Source organism: Myripristis murdjan, chromosome 18 (assembly GCF_902150065.1).
Source record: "Myripristis murdjan chromosome 18, fMyrMur1.1, whole genome shotgun sequence".
NCBI classification, from domain to species: Eukaryota; Metazoa; Chordata; class Actinopteri; order Holocentriformes; family Holocentridae; genus Myripristis; species Myripristis murdjan.
Window position 1 is genome coordinate 22,121,035 of NC_043997.1, and position 20,333 is coordinate 22,141,367.

General features: G+C 41.4%; 1 protein-coding gene across 1 annotated transcript in view; it reads right to left on the reverse strand.

Moving 5' to 3' along the window:
• Positions 1 to 20,333, reverse strand: part of adam19a (ADAM metallopeptidase domain 19a) — a 168,145-nt gene that overhangs the window by 24,834 nt on the left and 122,978 nt on the right. The window contains exons 6-14 of the mRNA XM_030075869.1: positions 17,316 to 17,499; positions 13,295 to 13,360; positions 12,579 to 12,650; positions 11,926 to 12,092; positions 9,421 to 9,505; positions 6,420 to 6,562; positions 5,769 to 5,946; positions 3,551 to 3,640; positions 1,352 to 1,547 (exon numbers count right to left, since the gene is read on the reverse strand). Coding sequence (XP_029931729.1) covers positions 1,352 to 1,547; positions 3,551 to 3,640; positions 5,769 to 5,946; positions 6,420 to 6,562; positions 9,421 to 9,505; positions 11,926 to 12,092; positions 12,579 to 12,650; positions 13,295 to 13,360; positions 17,316 to 17,499 — 1,181 coding nt within the window. The remainder of the gene's footprint in view (positions 1 to 1,351; positions 1,548 to 3,550; positions 3,641 to 5,768; positions 5,947 to 6,419; positions 6,563 to 9,420; positions 9,506 to 11,925; positions 12,093 to 12,578; positions 12,651 to 13,294; positions 13,361 to 17,315; positions 17,500 to 20,333) is intronic.

The following is a 20,333-nucleotide window of genomic DNA, read 5'->3' on the forward strand; positions in this document are numbered from 1 at the left end:
CAGCTCAAGTTAAAATCACAAAAGTTCCACATTGTCACATGGCGACAGTTAAATGCTGATTGGGGTCGAAGGTGTAGATCCCTATCAGGCGTGTGTTATCATATGTAAATGTGGTTGATATGCATCAGTAAGCGTGCCAACAATATAAGTCAGGGGAGGAGATCCTTATCACCAAATATGCTAATGTGGTTTAAAGATGTGCAGTTGGAGTTTCTAAAGCCATTGTCCATAGATGGCTGATATAAACTGTGGTGCTTGAGCTGAACCAATGATTAGCAAACAGTTTCTGTCTGAAAAGGACAGAGATGACGGTAGGTCAAATGTTAGAAGGGGACTTAAAGTAGGCTTAGACCAAAGGACCAACCATCCGTAAAATCTGAAATATGACTTTCTCTTATTATTATATGTTTTATTTAATTATTCACTGACACTTTTTGAGGAATTCATTCTTTATTCAAAAGCCATAATGATTCCAGGTGGTCCCTTAGTGAGGTCACACTGAAAGGATTTCATTATTCTGGGCTTCAATGGAGAGTTTTAATGTCCAATGATGGTCTAGGCTATTTCATCCTTACAAAAGACTGAAGGAAAACACTGCAAACCTGTATTTTTTTTTTCTGGCATTTTAAAATATTGAGTACTGGCACCAAATATCAGCTGTTTTAAGTCCCCTTCGAAGCCGAAATTGGCCTCATCCTTGTTATTATTAATTTGGATTTCAGTTAGTGTCAGATGATGGTGTCAGTGCTGTTTTTCTACCCTGACAAGGAGGAAAACAATGAACACTAGTAATTATGTAGATTTTTTGGCAATAAAAATGGTCAAACTTAAAATACATCATTGAATATTTGCCCAAAATATCAACTAAAGATGGCTGAATTCCAAAATCATCAGTTTTGACTTTCAAAACCTATTTTGGTAAATCCCTAATTTTGAGCCAAAATGACATTCTGTATGAGTGTCTGGACAAAGGCATGCATACAGCAGACTACCAATCACTGGAGGAGTGTGCATGTGATCAGTTACTGACTACATGATTCTAACAGACCCCTTTATCTTAGATAGCAGCTGCTATCTAAGACAAAGGAGGCAACCAAGCCTTTTCTTTTCTTTTTTTTTTTTTTTTTTTACACAGAAGTTGGGACAGGTAAATCCAAGGATTTTTGTGGATTTCTCTCTACAGAGGCTAAGGTGAATAATCTGGTTTCCTGTGAAAAGTTTGGTGGACTGGTCTGCAACTGTTATTTTCCCAACAGGTTACAGGTTTAATGTTTATAAAATTGAATCAAAGACATTTCAAGACTTTTCAAGGACCTGCAGGCACCCTGGACAGAGTAAGACATGTTCATACCGTAACCCCAGAGCTGCAGGCACTGCTGTTCATGGGTGAGGCACATGCCGTTGTAACAGTAGGCCACCCCGTATTGACAGGAGGAGCCGTCCAGCAGGTAGACATTGGCGGGACAGTAAGGCGAAGCTCCAGTGCAATACTCTGGAAGGTCACACGCCCCGGCCGGACCACGACACATGGTACCTGCCTGCTTCAGCTGGCACAGAGAGGGCAACATCAAGGAGAAAATGTGGTGGTGGGGGTTAGAAAGCCAGTTACCAGCCAGTAAAATACCCTTATCAGCATTAGAACCAAGTGTGACTTTGATAAAAGTTCTAGAGGCGGTTTCCCAGAGCTAAAATGTCCTTTTAAAGTGGAGTAACTCGAATTCACTTTCTGGGTCATGGACTGAAATAGGTATAGATTTATCTTAATCTAGATTTAAATGATCTGATTTTCAGGTCAAAGACTTTTCTAGATACTGTCAAGGTTTTTTGAGCATCATAGGGTTTTCAAAGTAAGTAATAATCCACAACCCTTTCATATAACTAAATAAGTCCATTTTGACACTCTTAACGATTGATATGGTCCAACCATGACCCATCCTATAACAAGTTCATGAAATCTTTAACATTTGCTCTTCTAAACTCCTGTGAGAGGTGAGGGTCTTACCCCTGGCAAAATCGTGAATAAGCAATGGGTTTTATGTTTTTATAACAGCAGTGGGTTGTTATTAATAAATGTGAGACTGTAACAGAAATATAAGAGACAACAGTCGGCACTGAGAGTCTTTAGTATTGCACAGAGCTTGTGCAGAACACCAAAGCAATAACCACTTCTCATCAAAAGTGGCACCCAAACCAAGAAAAATGTGGATCTGGTGGATTTTCAGATAAAATTTAAGGGAGGATTCAACCATAAAACACATGAGCTTCATTTAAACACAAATATATCTGTTTTACCTTGTGGCTGAGGTGCTAGTTTTTTGTCTTCTAGTTTAATGAGGAGGGGAGTTCACAGCTCCTTCAGGTCTGCAGTAAAACTTACATCTACAAATTTACAGCCACAAATTTTGCGTGCCATTGTTGTTTAGCTGTGCTGTTGCTCTGACATCTTAAACAAACTCTGCAGCTATGGAGCTTGCCACCCAAGTACACAGCTTTTCAGCCACAGCTGAGGGACCATGGGAATTGATGTTTTCCGTTTTTTTATTATTAAATGGTTAGATGGTGGATTTTTTAAAATTTGCTGGATGCTAATTGTAATCACTATATATGGTTATGGCTACCTAAGCCAGCAAAGCTATGAGGGTTGAAACTTCCTTAAATCAAGAACTCCATAGCAGTAACTAATCTAAAGTTAAGATGTTTTTTGGGAAGTCACTTTTTAGGCCATGATTAGCTATTCCAGATTACAGCTTAGTCCTGTTTTAATTAAATCCCTGTCTGGGAAACCACCCCTTAGTGTTAAACTGGCCTGATGTGGGCACTGAACATCAAAAAGTCATGCATCATTCTTAGGAAGCAGTTTAAGTTACTGCAGCTGAGTGAAGAAACTAGATCAACTAAATAACAAAATAAAAACAAAGTCAATAAAAAAGTAGAAGTGTGTGGAGTAAAATAACAGTGGCAGCTGGAGTAGGATCTTTGGAGGAAAAAATAATGAAAACTATGTCAGATATGAGAACATACTAAAAAAATGCAACACTGGCTCCCATGTAATGAGTTCGGACGATATTAATATAGGTGCAATATATAACAAATAAGAGGAAAAATGAGAATATGGAGAAAATGAAATTGCAGCATATAATAGGGGATATGAGGCAGTCATTTCTCTTCCTCACCAAATATTGCATGTTATTGCACACTGTCTTTGGCATTTTGTCTTGTGTGTCAGGTTAAAACAAACTGGATTTCCAGCTAATAATGCTCTTTATCAGACTGGAACGTCAGGATTTTGCATTTGAACACCGACATGAGAAGAGAGATGAAAAACGTTCATGTGATCTGAAGATGACAGGCGATGCGCTGATGAGACTCGACAAAGACTCAGTAGATGGAGTGTGTCAGTACACTGGCGCACCGATTCAAAATGAACTAGATGCAGGAGATACTGAAACACAATTGCGAAAGAGGCGAGTTTCCGCCCACGCCACGCTGTGTGTTTGTGTGTATGTGAGGTGTGTGTGTGTGTGTGTGTGTGCATGTATGTGTGTCTTACTTTACAGCCCTCACAGCAGACACCATGGGCGCACTGTGCCTCCTCCTTCAAAGTGCAGTTGTTAGCATTGCAGCAGTCATTCGTGCACTCCTGGAAAAAGTCACCACAAACACACACACACACACACACACACACCTCTTGTTGTTATCAAACCTAAATCAATGCAGCTCTTCCACTGCCTAAACGTAGACACCCACACTCTCAAGTCCACTACTTGTCCAACCCAGCCTCAATCTATATATTCGTCACACCCACCCACCCACACACACACACACACACACACACACACACACACACACACACATACACACTCCCCATCAGGCATTGCTGAGTAGCAGTTCAGAGGTGGCGGAGGGGTGAGGAGCTGACTGACATGTCAAAGTTGCAACAAATGTCAAGAAGAAAAAACCCAGAGACGTTTCTTTGCCACTGCTCTCGTGTCACACAACAAAAAAATGAAGATGACATCTGCCGTTGCCATGGCGCCCTCCGCTGAGCCACAGTTATACTCGAAACGAATGTGGGAGTTGAGGGATGAAAAAAAATATATATAAGAAACCAATTATACCGTTAGGAGAGAATAGAGCAGGGATTATGGGTGAAATCAACATTAACAAAAACAAACAAACAAACAAAAAAAGACAGACCGAGTGACACTCACTTGAAAACAACTGTTTTTTAGAATTGAAATGTTTCAGCCTCCAAACTGCCCCTGCATGAGTTTTCCCAGACTAACTAAATAAAAACCAGTCTTGTCAGATTGTCAAAATCTCACATGGAAATAGATAAAATGATGTTTCTCCTCGACAGTTCATGGCTTGGTGGCCTTCTCTTTGACCCTGAAATCCCCTGTCCTTCGTGAGAAACGCCAGTTGCTGTACATTTGGTCCTGCAGGGGTTTTTAAGTTTGTTCCCCGACTCTGAAAAAAGAGTTTGCACTTGGTTTATGATCAGCAGGAAATAAACACCCATATGTTTGTCGGGGAGGTGTATCGTTCGTTTGTCTCGGGCGAGGGGGAGGGAGAATCACAAGGTGAGACCATTAAGCGGCATTCTGTTGCTCGTCTCATTTGCAATGCTAAGAACAGGTGGCTTGTCAGCAGCCTGTGCTTGACTGTCAGCCACGCTCTGAGTGGGAGTCATAACAAACAGCCCGTCAGCGGCGTTGCTGCTGTCAGCTACCAATTTGCTTCCTCTGTTTTCAATTTGCACCGCTGCTTGAACCAGAGAGGGTTTACTTAACCTTTTGGGTCTATTGAACGCAAACACGGCGTCCTGAGATGAGGAAACTTTCAACGCTCAAACTCCAACCTGTTGCATAACACGATGCGTCACGCATAAACAACGAGGCCAAAGTGGCACGAGGCTGTGCCAGGCAAAAGCTCAAGTTAAAGAATAAGGGCGGACGTGTTTTCCTGCGGTAACATCCAGAGATGCACTAATTTTTCACAGCCGATGTTGGGATGCGAGTACTTGATAAGTCCACGAGCCAATATGGGTGCTGATCCAAGTGCTACTCAACTTCCATACTTGCTGCCTAGAACTGTATTGGCACGATCTTAAACAATTAAAAGGTGCTTCAACCGCATTTGTTCAGCCATCACACTATGAACTGACCATAGTAGGAAAAGGGAGAAAGAAATGAGATGAAAAATGATAAAACCTCCAAACACTGGCTAGAGGCTGTAACTTCTCTCCCCTTTTTTTAGGTTAACAGATGAAAACAGTTTATTCAGAGTAAGTCAAAAAAGGAAAACAGCTCATTCAGAGAAGGTTACAGAATAAAAACATCTTAATCAGAATAGGTCAAAAGATAAAAACTTTGTATTCTGCAAAGGTCAGCAGGTAAAACCAGCTCATGCAGAATATGTCTGGCAATAATCGCAGCTTATTCAGAACAGAAAAACAGAAAAACAGATAAACAGATAAACAGAGCAGTGGTTGGTTGCACCGAGTAAAACAGAATGATTTGGAGCCTGTACAGTCAAACTACAGCTGCTCTGCTGATGTAATTCAAAATAGCAGCCGACTCTGCTGGTAACTAGAGTTTTCCATTCACCTCGGAACGAAGATAAATTTGACTTCCTACATGGAAAGAGCAGGAGCATTTTATGATGGTACAGATTTATAGCAGCCTATTCTTTGTGGAAAGATCCACAAGTCCATGAGTCAGGCAGTTTAAGGCACAAACCACGAGAAACTAAGCTAAACCTCTTACCTCAGGTTCTCCGCAATCACATTCCTCTCCATCTTCCACAAAGCCGTTTCCACACCTCTTCCCCCCCACCAGGTCCTTCATGTTGGGCATGTTGTAAAGACACATGCCGCCTCCCTTCTGGAAGTAGCTGTCCAGGTCTCGCTTGCTGCAACGGCTGAAGACCCGTGGAAATGGATGCCTGGGACAAGAAAAGGATCATGAGCACCTACAGGTTCCACTTGAGCTCACTGTGTAGGGGGGCCATGTCACTGTGGATGTGGACATGTTGAAAATGGAAAATAAAAGCTTTAAGTACCGCCAGGGATGTAATGAAAACTGCTAAGATCAAAAGATCCTTGTTTTTCTAGCTGGTACACTGATGCATTTTGGGTCTGTATACAAAGTCATTCAGTGTTTTTTCTTTCTCTGGTGTGAGGTAAAGTGGTTTCCTGATATACGATCCATGGCAAAGCTACAACAATACATTTGGACTCTATCGAAAATCTGAGGCGACATGACAGCAACCCCAATCCTTTTCATGATTTAATAAGGCTGCTCCGTCAATGCGTGAAATTTTCTTCTGGGTGCTGATGAACTCGTCATTCACCCGTCAAGCTGCCAGCGACAGTAGCGCTGTGTGGGAGGGTGTCCGCTGAAGCATGCGTTGCCTACCCGGTGGCAGCAGCCATCACGCAGCCTCCCTGCTCGGCCGTGGCCTCCACGCAGCAGCCCTCGTGGTCGTGGCTCATGCCGAAGTTGTGGCCAATCTCGTGGGCCATGGTGGCCGCAGCACCGATGGGAAGGTCGGAGTGGTCCTGTGTGAGGAACATGAAAGAGCTGTTATTTATTTTACTTGGGAGAACTTTCAAGTGAATTCACGAGCCCTAAACTAAGGTTCACTCATTTGGAAAAAAAAAAAAAAAAAAGAAATTATATCACTCTCCCCCAGCTGTTAGATAGGACAATAGTGGTGCTATCTTCCTCTCATCATTACTGAGTGCTGGATACTGGCTGGATGGAAGCAATGAGAACGATGAGAGGAAGATAGCACCACTATTGTCCTACATAACTGATGGGGTGGAAGTGAAAGAAAGTAATTTTTTTCAAAATGGGTAAACTATCCCTTTAACCCAAACCCAAACCTGAATATAATCTAAATTACAATCTGAGTGGAAAAATTCCCTGTTGGAAGCTTTTAGATCTCACCAACCTGTGATGCTCAACAGCTCTTCTACTTCAGTTAGCGACTTTTACCTGTTACTCAAAACAGAACATTTCTCGTCTACAATGGGAAGAAACTGCTGCAAAGAAGCCCTTTGATTCTGAGGATCTGTCATCAAAACCTGACATTTACCACTGAAGTTTTAGATAGCTAAACAATGCTGTGCTATCCAGTTCCATTGGAGCAGTGCTGGAAATATCTCAATGTGACATTTACGTCTGTTTGGACAGTTACGTGACTAAGAAAAAATACATCACCGGAACAGCAAAACATTTCCTTTAACCCTACACCCAAGTCCTAACTCCAAATTCATCTTAAACTTTTCCCTAACCTAATCCTGTTTGTAACCCAAATCACAACCCTTAACTAAGCCAAATATCAGACAAAATAGACTTCCTCTAGAGGTCTGTAACTCAAACTAGTTCTCACACAGAAAACACAGACAGGCACGCATGCATGCACACACACACACACACTCACACACACACTCTCACACACACACACACACACACATCAGTAACTACATTCAGACGTAATTAGCTGTCTTTGATCCACTATGCAAGAAACCTGTCATTCCTTCTTAACTGTTCTTTTGAATTATGCATGTGGTTTGGAGTGGAGATGCATTCGCTACTGTATGTGCCTCCTGAAAAAATGCAAATATTATACAGTGGAATTTGGATCCCATAACATGCTGTTTAGTGCACGGAGGTAGCTCTGTGCACCCAGGGCCAAACCACAAAGATAAGACGAGTGCTGTTTGAAGTGAGTGCTGGTTCTGTGGCGGTGAATAGTGACTCCAGATCTCAGGCAGCTACAGTACATTTGGATTCCACAGGCCACCTCTGCCCAGAGGAGGAGAGCTAATAGCCTATTAGAAGCTAATCAGGCTCGGAAAAGCCATCGATCTCTCCGGCCTTCCCCATTCACTCCGAGTGCTGCATGCATATGGAGTCACACAGTCGCACAAACACATGCATATGGCTACAGCATGGTGTCTTCAAGACTGACTGCGTTCACTCGATGACTTTTTAAAGCTGCACTGGGCAAGATTTCAATGTAAAAATCCAGCTGCAAAAGACAGGACTATCCCATCCCTACTGACTGAAACACTGCGGATTTCACTACAAGTGCTTCCATCACAAGATGAAAGTGAGTGCTGATATCAAAACTGACTTGAGCTAAATATGAAAATGAAAACAATACTCCTTTTTCACAGCAGCCATTTCGACACTGATAGCAGGTAAACACAGCATTACTCATCGCATTAATTAAGGTTCAGTTCCATTTAGATCTAACAGAGGCTCTGATACATGTAAAAGGAACAGAACCTTAATTAATGTCACTGGTAACACCTCTACTGTTGATCTTTTAGAACATAGGCCTGTATAACAGGACTCATATCTCAACCAAAAAAACAAACAAACAAACAAACAAACCAAACACTTTTACTTTTAACATAAAAATCATAAAGGAACTATACACCAAGTTGAAAATCCTCGTTGGTGTTAAACTTGCAGGGGCTAGATTGCCATGATAATGTAAGGCTGTACAACACTGAAACTGTGGCATTTCTTGTATCAGTTCAGCCTGATGAAAAAATTAAAAAACTCAGTGGAAAAGTTGCTTTTAAGTACAATAAAAAAAATCTTACACCCATAATAACCAGCATTCTTAGCAATAAAGTTAACTATGGTAGTATTAGCTCGCAACATCAACACTAAACTATACAAATGTGTACTTACAACGCATTCCTGTGGTATTACGTTCTTTTCCCATAATCTCACCATGAAATAACCCATCACCGTACTGGATTTGGCTAATGGACACAGAAATTAATGGGGTTGCCCTCTCTTATTCTGACATGCTTTCTATGATATTTAATAATCGTTATGCTTGGAAAATATGAACCATCATTCTGTAACCCTTAAGCCCTCACTGCTACATGCCTAACCTTAACCCTTACTGTAAAATGAACCTAATTCTATTTTTAGTCCTAAACCCACTCCTAAACTCTGATCATAATCCCAGTTCCAACCCTAAACCCACCCCAAAACTCTAATCCTGATCCCAGTTCTGACCCTAAATCCACTGCTAAAGTCTAATCCTAATCCCTGTTCTAATCCTACTGTTACTCTAAACCCACTGCCAAAAATAAGACCCCATTTAAAAGTGTGGAGTAGCAAGTTGTAATTTTGGAGGATTTTATCATCTCTCATATCTCTTGTACAATACAAGAACACACACTCACACACACACACACACACAAATGCACACAAACAGACAAATGTGCATGATACAATCAATAGAGAATGGACTCCAGCTGGGAGAAAAGATTGAGGGATAAAGAGCTGGAGTGTTTGTGCATGAAAAGAGAACGGGGGGCTGAGAGAGGAAGGGACGGCGAATGAAAGAGAAGAAAGTTTAATTCTTTCCTCTTGACCCACGTACCACATTGATGCCTCCGGAGTTTTCCAGGCTGCACATCCCCTCCAACGGTGCCATCCCGATGGTGGTCCCCTTGAAAATCACTCCTCTGTAAGAGTCACACAAACAAACACCCACGCACACACACGTGCACGATGAAAAAAATCACTTAACCTTAGTCTCCTCCCTATTGACTTGCTGGCTGCACGGTGGCTGCACACTGATTGCAGATGCAACAGTATTGCGCGGTGGCAGTCATGATAAGCCTGTCAGATGCAGGAGATGCCGTGCGAAGAACCTCAATCCACCGTGCGGTCTCTTGGCAGTTGTCACTTAGCATCCAAAAACAAAATCAAGCACTGTCTGATGAATCCAAACAAAATAGGCCCTCCGGTATCTCCAAAGCTAATTACAAAGCGTGAGGGGCCATCAATTGACTGGTTATGGATGTGTTATGTGTAAGTGTATTCATGTGTCTTGGGTGTGTGTGGGTGTGTGCACACCAGCAGCCAAGCTGTGCTGTCGGTGCGCTCAAGTGTTCAGCCCCAATTATACCTAACTGAAGCGAGATCTTTTGGTTAATAAAAACCCTGTTTAGCTAATCATTTGTCAATTTGATTTTTAACGAAGTCTGAAATTATTTGGGCTGTTTAGACCAAAGGTTGGGAGTGTTTAAGTTATTGAGAGCCACAGGGAGCTTAAACTGATGGGAAGCAAGTACGGGAGGATGTGAAAGGAATCTGGGGCAGTATTCCATCATGGAAGCATGAGAAATGTACAAAAGCCTCCCCCCAAAGTGCAGACAATGTATTTCACCATCTGCCTATAGTCGTTGTCCCCTGTGTTCTCCTCCATAAAGCTCTGCTAGTAGCAGCATAGATTCTGGCTTGATGCACTTCCCTCACTCTGGATTTGACGTTGTCATTGTGTTCTGCGTTGAAATGCTATTTGAGAGGCCAGGGAGTCTGGACTGAGACAGATCTGTGGAAATCCGAATGGAATCGCATGTCTAACCACCTACAAATCAAATTTGTTTTGATTCCGATTTGCAAAAATTGTATTTCATGTGTCTTTCAATCTGGACACAATCTGGCTGGAGGTCTGAACAAGGCTTAAGTTCCGCCTGCCGAAATGTTGTTGGTTGCATATAAGCAGTAAAAGTGTAGCCATACTAACACTGCCTGGTAGAAAAATGAAATGGGATGCCTTAATGCTTGTCCTAAAGTTAGGAGGACTTATTTAAGATTTTGGGAAGCTAGTATGCTTATGTAGCACGCTTTACCTATCTTAAGTTAGGATGGGAACATTGACTTTGGAACTGTTCATCTGTTATGATTACTTTCCTAAATCTGATCCTAACCCTAATTAGTACGGCTACCATACAGTTAAATAAGGTCTGCAAGTTAGCAAGTTTCTGGAATATGGCCCCAGATTTAATTTAAGGTAGAATGAAGCCTACGAACTCATGTGCTTTAACGTTTGGAGAGCCAAGAATCAGCCAAGAAGCAGGGTTTCATTCAAAACAAACACTGAATTGGTGATTGCGCCGATCAGCTCCTACTCTCGGGTCAAAGGTGTGATGAAGAGAACATCAAACCTGAGAAGTCGATACACCTTTGTCCTTGTGGAGAACAAATCCTCCCAAGCCGCCTCGGAAAGAGTGAACTTTTCGAGAAAGCGAGCAGAGAAGCATTACATTGGGAGATGAGCTGTGTGTCTGACGTCGCATGATTAATTAAGAAACACAGCTGTTCAATTTCCCTGCTGATTTTACCATCTCTGTACAATAGACAGTTATGCTGTTTGGATGTGCTGCATTGTTTCTGCAGTGAATCTTGGGGTTTCCCGGTTGTTCTTGTTCTCAAGTCACAGCCTGATGCAGTTTGCAGGAAATCTTCCAGGACCTGCATCCTTTGAGTTATATGATGGAATATGGTGGAAGTTTTATGGTGATAATACATTGAGGACACAAGAATGTGTAAGAACAGATTTTGAGAAAACTAATCCGTGAAATTAGCTGCTGTAGTGTGTGGTCCGAAAGAAAACAGCACATAGCTGAAAATTCCTGGGGTGGAGAAGCAGGTTTGTAATCAAAAGGGTGCCAGTTTGAATTCCCAGACTGGCTAGAAAAATATGGGTAAGAAAAGTATCAGTAACCCTCTCCTCTCCCTCAATAACTACTTCAAAAATACCCTTAAAGGACCATACCAACATTGTTTGGCAATTTACCACAATTTACCCACCTTTTACATTGCAACAAACCATTCTGCAAATCTGTGTAAACATTTGTGGAGGCACAAATAGTCCCTACAATATTGTTAAGATATTGATCTCAAGGTATTTGGCCAAGAATACCATGATATTTAATTTTATCTACATCGTCCAGCTGTAATCACTGGACAAATTAATAATAAGCTTTTGTGTGCCAAAACTGGAGAAAATTAAAAAGTCCTAAAATGTTACTCAGGGCTGGATTGGATATTGGTCTTAGGTGAAATTTCTGATATTGATACTGATGTTGTTGCTTACGTGAGCAACTGGGCGTTGTCATGTTTCTTGCGGGATTTCAACTTCTGTCTCCACTGGAGGAAAGACCAGAGGGTGGCGTTGGGCTCCTCGGTAACAATACACTGATCCCTCTCAGTCCAAATCTCCAGCCCGATAAGAGGCACACGGATGTTCAGAGCCCTGTAGAACTGAACACACAAAAACACACACACACACACACACAAACACACACATATATACGCATATTTGTTCTCCGTCTTGCTATAAGATCCCATAACATAGTCTGGTCACACAACGTTTCTCAATCTTTTCTACACAAGCTGTGAAGGGCTGTTGAAGGACCACTTAGATTAAATCACAGCGTGGTTAAACAATCCCTGCGAGGCCCAATAGCAGGTATTTGTTTGCACTGTTCAACAGAATGTCATTTCCAATCACTTCAGTAATTTCCGTGGCACAGCAAAAGCTGACAAACTTGGAGGGGGCGCACCAGATTAGTAATGAATGAAAGAGAATCTCAGCATATGGATACAAGGCCTTATGTGACAACCGTGATTCAGGAAGCCAGACTAACTCACTGTACGACAGTATGTATTAGTTTGACACTCTTGAATTTAGTTCTGCTTATTCCCTGTAGAATTGCATGCTGGGGTTGGCAACCACATCTGGCTTACCTTATCCACGTAATTGGCAATTTCCATTATCCTCAGCTTGGTTTTCTGATAGTCCTTATTTTGCCGTTTATACTGGGTGACAGGGAAGATGGGACAGTATTAGTGGCAAGAATACAGCCATTGGTCAGAAAGACAGATAACACAAAGGGTGAATCCTTTCAAAAGTTTCCTGAGGAGACAAATGAACCATGGAAATAAATTAATGACCCAACAAGTACCGCTTTGCCAGTCCTGCCCTACTCCATCATCATAATTACACCAATTATAAAAGAAGTGGTCCATACTCTAAAACCTCCTTATCAGTCGCCATGTACTGTTACCATGGCGTTAATGTACCAGACATTAGTCAACCGGAACCCAAAACGAACTTTTATGAAGACATAGCAGAGCATCACTGGCTGCTCGGTGTCTATTAAAAGGTTCTTCTACCATTAGGCCACACCTAAAAACATTCCCTCATTAAACAGACAAATCCGTCTTGCTGGTGTCCACATGCTTTTGCATCAGCATCACTATTATGGCAGTGGCTCGCTCGCTCTCAGCACTCAGTACGAAAAAGCTCCATTAGCCTGGATGAGATAATTGTCCAAGATTCGGGCTCTGCTTCCCCCCTTCTGCATCATTTGATGGCTGTTTGACGTCAGTGGACAAATGTGGTGCACCAGCAGGGCATCACATTGTGAAGGGGTAGGTGGGTAATTATTGTTAAAGCTTACCAGTGTGCTGTCAGCCACAATGTACAGCTCCATGTACTTGGTGGTGCCCCAGGCATTCCTTTTTACCTGAGATGAAAAAGGGAAGTTGGGGGCATGGTTATTATAGTTAGACCAGAAAGAATATATATATTCCAAATCCATCTAGATGTGAGTCCACCTCCAGGGGGTGATGTAGAGCTCTAAAACTGGGCTTAACAGTGTCAAATGAACAGTGGTCAATGTAACTTTTCCAGAAAATCAGTTTTCTAAGTGATTTTTACTGTACTTTGGTGAATATAGCCCCAATGCTAGTGGAAATCCTCTGAACCTGACATCCTTTTACAACCATGGATTTCCTGTAAACTTATAATTCTGTCTTCTTTATAAATATTGAGCCGTGTAACAGTGCTAGTTATAGTTCAGTTACTGGTAAATATTTGGAATCAAATTTAGTGATCATTTAATAGCATTTAGCCCTGTAGCCTCATTTAGCGCCATTGGAGAAAAGACTGTCCTACACTCTTATTGTCTGTCTCACATTAGTCAGTGGCCAAGGTTCAGCTTTTTTGGATAAATCGTGCATTAGATTCCACATTAATATGAATGTTATTCTGACAATTAGGATAATTATTGTCATCCTGGGTTTCAATGGATAGTTTTTGTATTCTATGGTCTAAACACTGCATTAAAGGCTTTTCCAAAGTCAAAGGAAACACAGGAATTTTTTGATATGAAATAGTGAAATTTAAAGGTACTGATTATCAGTTCACAGCATGGCACATGAAGAGGGAAAAACCCCAATTAGCATGAAAACCTAGCAGCCACACAGCTGTTTGTTTACAAAGCTTTACGATTCCTGATATGTTTCCATCATTAAGTTTCCGCCTTGCTAATACTTGATTACAGCCATTAGGGAAAAGCTCTGCAGTAATTAAAAACCATTGATTTATGCGTAGCAAGACTGCAGCCTTGGCTTGGTCCAGACTTGACACCAATATTGTGAAACAACAGGGGATCTGCTGTGCTGCCATGGCGGCCTGTGGAGTTCTTTACCCTGCAGCCGCTGCACACACACAAACACACACACACACACATTTCATTGTTTATTTGAGAGGCAAATAGTGTCCAGAGCCTGGAGACTCAGTCTGGGGTCTGCTGGCATTTCTGCATAACAATGCAGGATTAATGGGTGGCGGTCGAGGGAATTTGGAGAGCCAAGAGGTATGGCGCGGGAGGGAGGAAGATAAAGAAAGACGGGAAAAGGATGATGTGCAGGTACACAGCTGAGAGGGCTTTACCGTATGAGAAAGGGGAAGGTGAGAAAAAGAGGAAGCCAGTTTGCACCGATTGAGAAGGTAAATGGCAAAATGATGAATGCTGGAAAAAATACGAGAAGGATAAAGGAGAGCGAACAAAAAACATTTCTCCTCTTGGTCCCAGTCGAAACAGAGGAAGCCAGAAGGGCCCACCGAGGAGCTGTTTTATCATCTAGGCCCGCAGCTGAGTAAATTGGACTTGTGTTTCGTCTTTCTTGCTGTCTATGGAGTGACATCAAAATAGACTCATATTTGGGGGGGTAAAGCGACCCAACAAAACAAGCAAAGGCATAATTCCACCCATTTCCAGGTGGTGCAGGAGACACTTTGAGTTCTGAAATGGCACCAAGGGAAATCCTGTATTGTGTTTTCATATAACAAAGATGACTGTTTCGTCTGCAGATCCGATTGTGCTCGTGTGATTGGTGATTTCCTTCAGCTGTGTAATAGTCCAATTCAAAATGCTGTTGCCCAGTGAAAACCATGTGTGTCCAATTTTAGTGATTTTCAGATTTGATATATCTGCTCCACTATGGGCTCAGAAAACATCCTTTCAGAAAACAAAATCTTTTTAGACGTGGATGTTTTATTTGCAGTGTCATCTGGAGCTGTGTCTGGCCTGGAGACGGTATTGAGCTCGGTATGTGCTATGTACCTTCCAATGTTTGTTTTGTTTGAGCAGCTTCGGAGGGAGAAACAACAATCTGCAAATGTCAAAGTAAACTTGTGGAGAAGTTTTGTCTGCTGCCATTTCCCAATCTGTCTCTATCTGGTTTGTTTTAGACTTTCTCTGGTCTAGGTTTCTGAAAGTGGATACTGATGGTGAACTTTTGTGCCAATATTTAACACTTGAAATAAATGAAAACAATTTCCCATATTCAGTTTTTTTTTTGTTCATGGAAAAGCTACTGAACCAGCATTAAGACAATCACTACTGCTTTTTTATTGAAAGACAGACTGGTGAAACGATTTTCGTTGGATTAGAAGCTCCTTCAGGGTGAGTCAGATGTCACCGTAGGTTTTATAGACTGTTAAGTAAAATCCTCCCATGCCATGCTGGATTTATTTCCCTGGTCAATAAATAGCAACAATAAAAACATACTGACTAGACATGGTCAGAGAGGACAAAAAATGCTTTTGGGTATTGACCCACACCAATATCCACTTTCACTGAAAAAGGTAAACACTGATGTCAATACTCAGTTTGTGAGTATTGTGTTGTGCAAACTAAAATTCAATTTCACCATCAACTTTAGGAGGTGGAAATGTGCACAACAGTGTATCACAATGTACAACAGCTAAGGCCACAGGAAATTGAAAGAATTTATTTTCAGTTGTTTTGTTTTGTTGCCGTTTGGGATTTAATAAAGACCACCAGGGGCTGTAGAAGATGCAGTATTCATATAAATCCTCCTTCATTACATACATAATACAGAAACCACCATTTGCTTTCCACATGCTGTCACTCACCTGCTGACCAGACCTGTAACTGTTCTGGCTAGCTGCAGTAAAGCAGTACGGATGTACAAATAGAACTGGACCCGAAATAATATGTTTCGCATACATAAACGAATGCAGGAAAAAAGAAAAAAAAAATAGATTATGCCAACATAAACAAGTTCTGGTATCCTTTTGTGTAATTTCAGTTATTTGCCAAAGTACTATCAGGTTGTTTCTTCCTGGTGCAAGGCTGGTATATGGAAGTTTCCTGCTGAAGCTACCTGATGGATCTACTTTCCAATTCAAATAGAAATATTACAAGAAAAGAACAATTGAGTTTCCTCAAAAACAAACAACAAAAAGGTACTGGTACTTATTGTTTTTTATATTGGCATAATCTGCTTTGTTCATGTTTCCTTATGTGCTAAAACTGTTCAGAGCTGTTTTGCCGCACTATGGAAGTGAACGGAGAAATAGAAATACAACAGGTAATAAGGATATTCACCACCATGTGGACTCATGTAACACCCAGGGAACTATACAACAAAACACTCAGCCAAAATTCAATTTTGCTTTAACACAACCAGCATGTCCTCTGAAATCAGATTTTAAATGAAGTGGAAACTACTGATCAAAACAGGTGTACCAGCGCCACTGTTTCAACAAATCTTTATCAAAGATTTCCACAAGGAGTTGTTTACATATGATGTATTGCTGTGTCATTTGCCCAAATTAGAGCAAACCAGCTAAAATGGCAAATATAGGCCAACCACCTGGCTGTGGTTGAGATGTTACATCCATGAAAAGGCTTCGGTGATCTTTCAAATCTTGGTGACTTTCTAAAAAGCAATCAACTGTAACATCAGGGGAAAATAAAGGTTATTCAATTCAAGTTTCCCACGGCTTTAAAAAGAAGAAGAAGGGTGGCTGTAGACACAGCGTCAGTCTGGTTCTTGATATTGAACTGCAGCAGTCAAACAAGTGACACATGCCAGCAGCATCAAAAAGTCTGTTTAACTAGTTGACAAAACTGGAGACAAGAGCCAAATCAGAACTGGAATCATTTTGCTAACATCCAACCAGCATCAAAAACCCTTGAGCAAAATATGCTCCAAAGATGGCAAATACTACATGAAATCACAGTAGCTTTGAATTTTTAGATCTTAAACTTGTGCTGGTACTGAAGACAAAATTGTGCTATGGTGACAACACTACATGCTAAACTGACAAAGTGATATGTCAGCCTAATATGTTTTCTGGAGTGGCGCAGGTATGTGGACACTCACCCTTGGATGCAATGGCTTTAGGAGGTCAGAGATCTGGCTCGGGTGGCTGGTCTGATGTCCGTGGCTGCAGTGTCCACCTTTAATCTGCAGCTCTTCGGTGCTCAACAGTGAATGGTGGAGAGGATCCAAGCCTCTGATTGGCTCCAGGTAGTATGTGTCACTAGAGTTCAAGGATATCAGGCCCCTGAATGAGGAGGGGGAGGAAGATGGAAGAGGAGACATGCTGTGAGGTCAGAGAAGTTCAGTAAAGATGGATTTACAGAGTTTTCTGGGAAATTTCTAGAATAAGAAAGACTAAGAAAATAATATGATTATTTTGGCAATAATACAGGGTGTCTGAAAGTGTGACATGCAAGTATAAACATCATTATAACATATGTTTTCTTGTTATATTTGTATTCCCAGTACACACAGCTACTTCGATGACTAACTTCTTAATTAATGTCTTTGTGATCTGTTGTCAGTGTATGGGTGTACTGTGTCATCACAAGCACATAGCAGATTGAACCTATTAAATTAGTCACCTGAGAACCAGGTGCTGATTACCTTGCCAAATACGTTGGCAGAGATGAATCGTGTTATGTTGTAAATATGCATATTTATACTATGACGAGTTGCAGCTGTCGGGTGAAAACCGTATATTGAGGAAATGTCAACTTTTCAGGAACTGAGAAAAACAGCCTTTAGCCTTTTTTAGCTTGACCAGCATGCACTTTGTTTTTAACATGTGGGTGTGAAATGGCTTCATACACACAACAGTGGTAGACTTTTCTTAACCTGTGGAGGAGCAATGTAATCCCTTAATTAAAGTAAAAACATGAAAATCCCCAAATTGGACTTAGGTGCACAATACAAATATTCCATCAGGGGACTAAGTTATTATAAAATCCATCGCCTCGCAGCCAAGAAGTCAAAACAACCTCTTAATATCATTTGCTGTGCTGAAAATGAGAATGAGATGAAAATGAGATATAAAACAAAACATCTACAATGTCCCATCATCTGTATATCGATTAGTACCTATTCCAAATATTACAACATGAACTATTCCCTCAATACCGATACCCAGAGGTTGTTTTAATTCTGATCTGCAGGAGGAGACAAAGTTTAAGGCATATAGGACCTCAGAGTATTGCCCTCCAAGTATCCTCACAGCCAACCCATGGTGCTGAACAGTGCAGCCAGAAGTCTTGGTGTCCTAGAAGACACAGGGCTGTAAAAAGGCAATTTAGAAACAGAGAGAGCCACTCGGCAATAGCAACTGTCTGGGGGGCTATCCAAGCTGTCAGTGTGTGAGTGTGTTCGTGAGATTGAGGAAGCTAGAGGACCTCTTGATTCATATAGTTCCTCTCAAGCATACACTCACACATCCTTGCACTAACATTATGAGGGCCTGATTATATTTAACCCATAACCCTACACACTAGTCCTACAACTCCTAACCTCTGACCTGTAATCCCTCCATCAGTGCTGCCTTAAGACATCCAGTGTCGACTACCAGGTAAGTGTCCTCTGACCTTAACTCCAACCCAAACGTAACCCTACTGGACACGTTATTTGATTGACGGGTGATCTCTGGGAAGTGCAGAGCAGAAACTAAGCGATGAGCGCTTAGCACCAAGGATGGAGACAAAATTAATGAACAAGTGAAACAGAGTGTCACCCAAAAGTCTAAATCCTCTTAATAATTTTTATATCAGCAGAACACAGTTTAGTACAGGATTTTTCCAACATTTTCACTTCAAAGACCCTCAGCTGGACCCTAATGGGAACACTTTGATTGTTGATTTAGCAATGAATTGTAGAACTGACTACACTCTATGCAGGGAGACACTAATGTTGAGAGTGAAGCTTAATGCTACAATCGTCATTCTTACATATTCTGAGACTGCGTTCATTTCTAGTCAATAGAATTTTAGTAGTGTTCCTCCTTTTGCAACCTCCCGGATCCTACTAAAGGACTGCTGGACCTCCTCTACGACTCCCAAGGGTCTCAAATCCCACTTTGAGAGGGACTGGTTCAAAAAACATCATAAAAGAAAAGGAAGCAGACAATTTCTAAAAGAAATCGTTACATGGATTATACTTCTGCTGAATATCCATCTCTGTCATGACCTTGAAAGAGTAATGATTCATGCAAGCTCTGCCGGCTGCGGCTTAAGATGCATTTGAAGTGTCTGTGAAAAGTATTTCACCTTGTCTGTGAACCTTTTGTCAAAGTCCCTATTTATTTCGCAGCCACTAAGATATGTACAAAGGGAATCAAATTGGTTTTGTGAAGGGGATGTGTGCACTATTCTGTTCATGCACACCGACTGACCATATGGGCACAGTTTACCTTGGAGCCGTGGTTTTTAGCAAATAGGTTTTCTCTGAAGTAATTATGTGGGCGAGGCTGATTCACAATTCTCACTAAGACCATGTAATTCATACTGAGTCAATATAGAACACCTCGCTAAGGCATGAAAGTTGCCGGCAGGGAAAACGATCTGGGGAAGTGTAGGGGGGAAAATGAAAATAAAAATACACAGAACTGCTGGAGAAATGCAGATAAGGACAAGGCTGAAACCTGAACAAAAGTCGGCATTCAAACTTGGTATTCTGGTAGCAACAACCTCAAGCGACTGGTAATTTTTGCAATCATGAGATTTGTCTTTTTGCAAAATCATCAGCTCCCTGCAAATATTGCAGAATCATGCAATTTGGCCCTACCATGGAAAAACCCTTAAATCCTTTAGGAAAATGATTTTTAGAGATTAAGTTTTTATAGACCATTGGAGATGTAGCACATTAAATAGTCTCATCAAAGCCCCTCACAAGCAAACCATGATATCTTTGTTTTTCGAGTCACATTCCCACCAGTCCCCATGGTTATGCCACAAATAAACACAGAAAACGCTCTAAATTGCCTTTGCAATTTTTCAAAAGAGCCTCATCAAAATCAAGCATACAGCTGTTGCACTAATCACAATCTTGATAATTAGAGAACCGTGTGAAATCCTGCAGGACGGACTATAG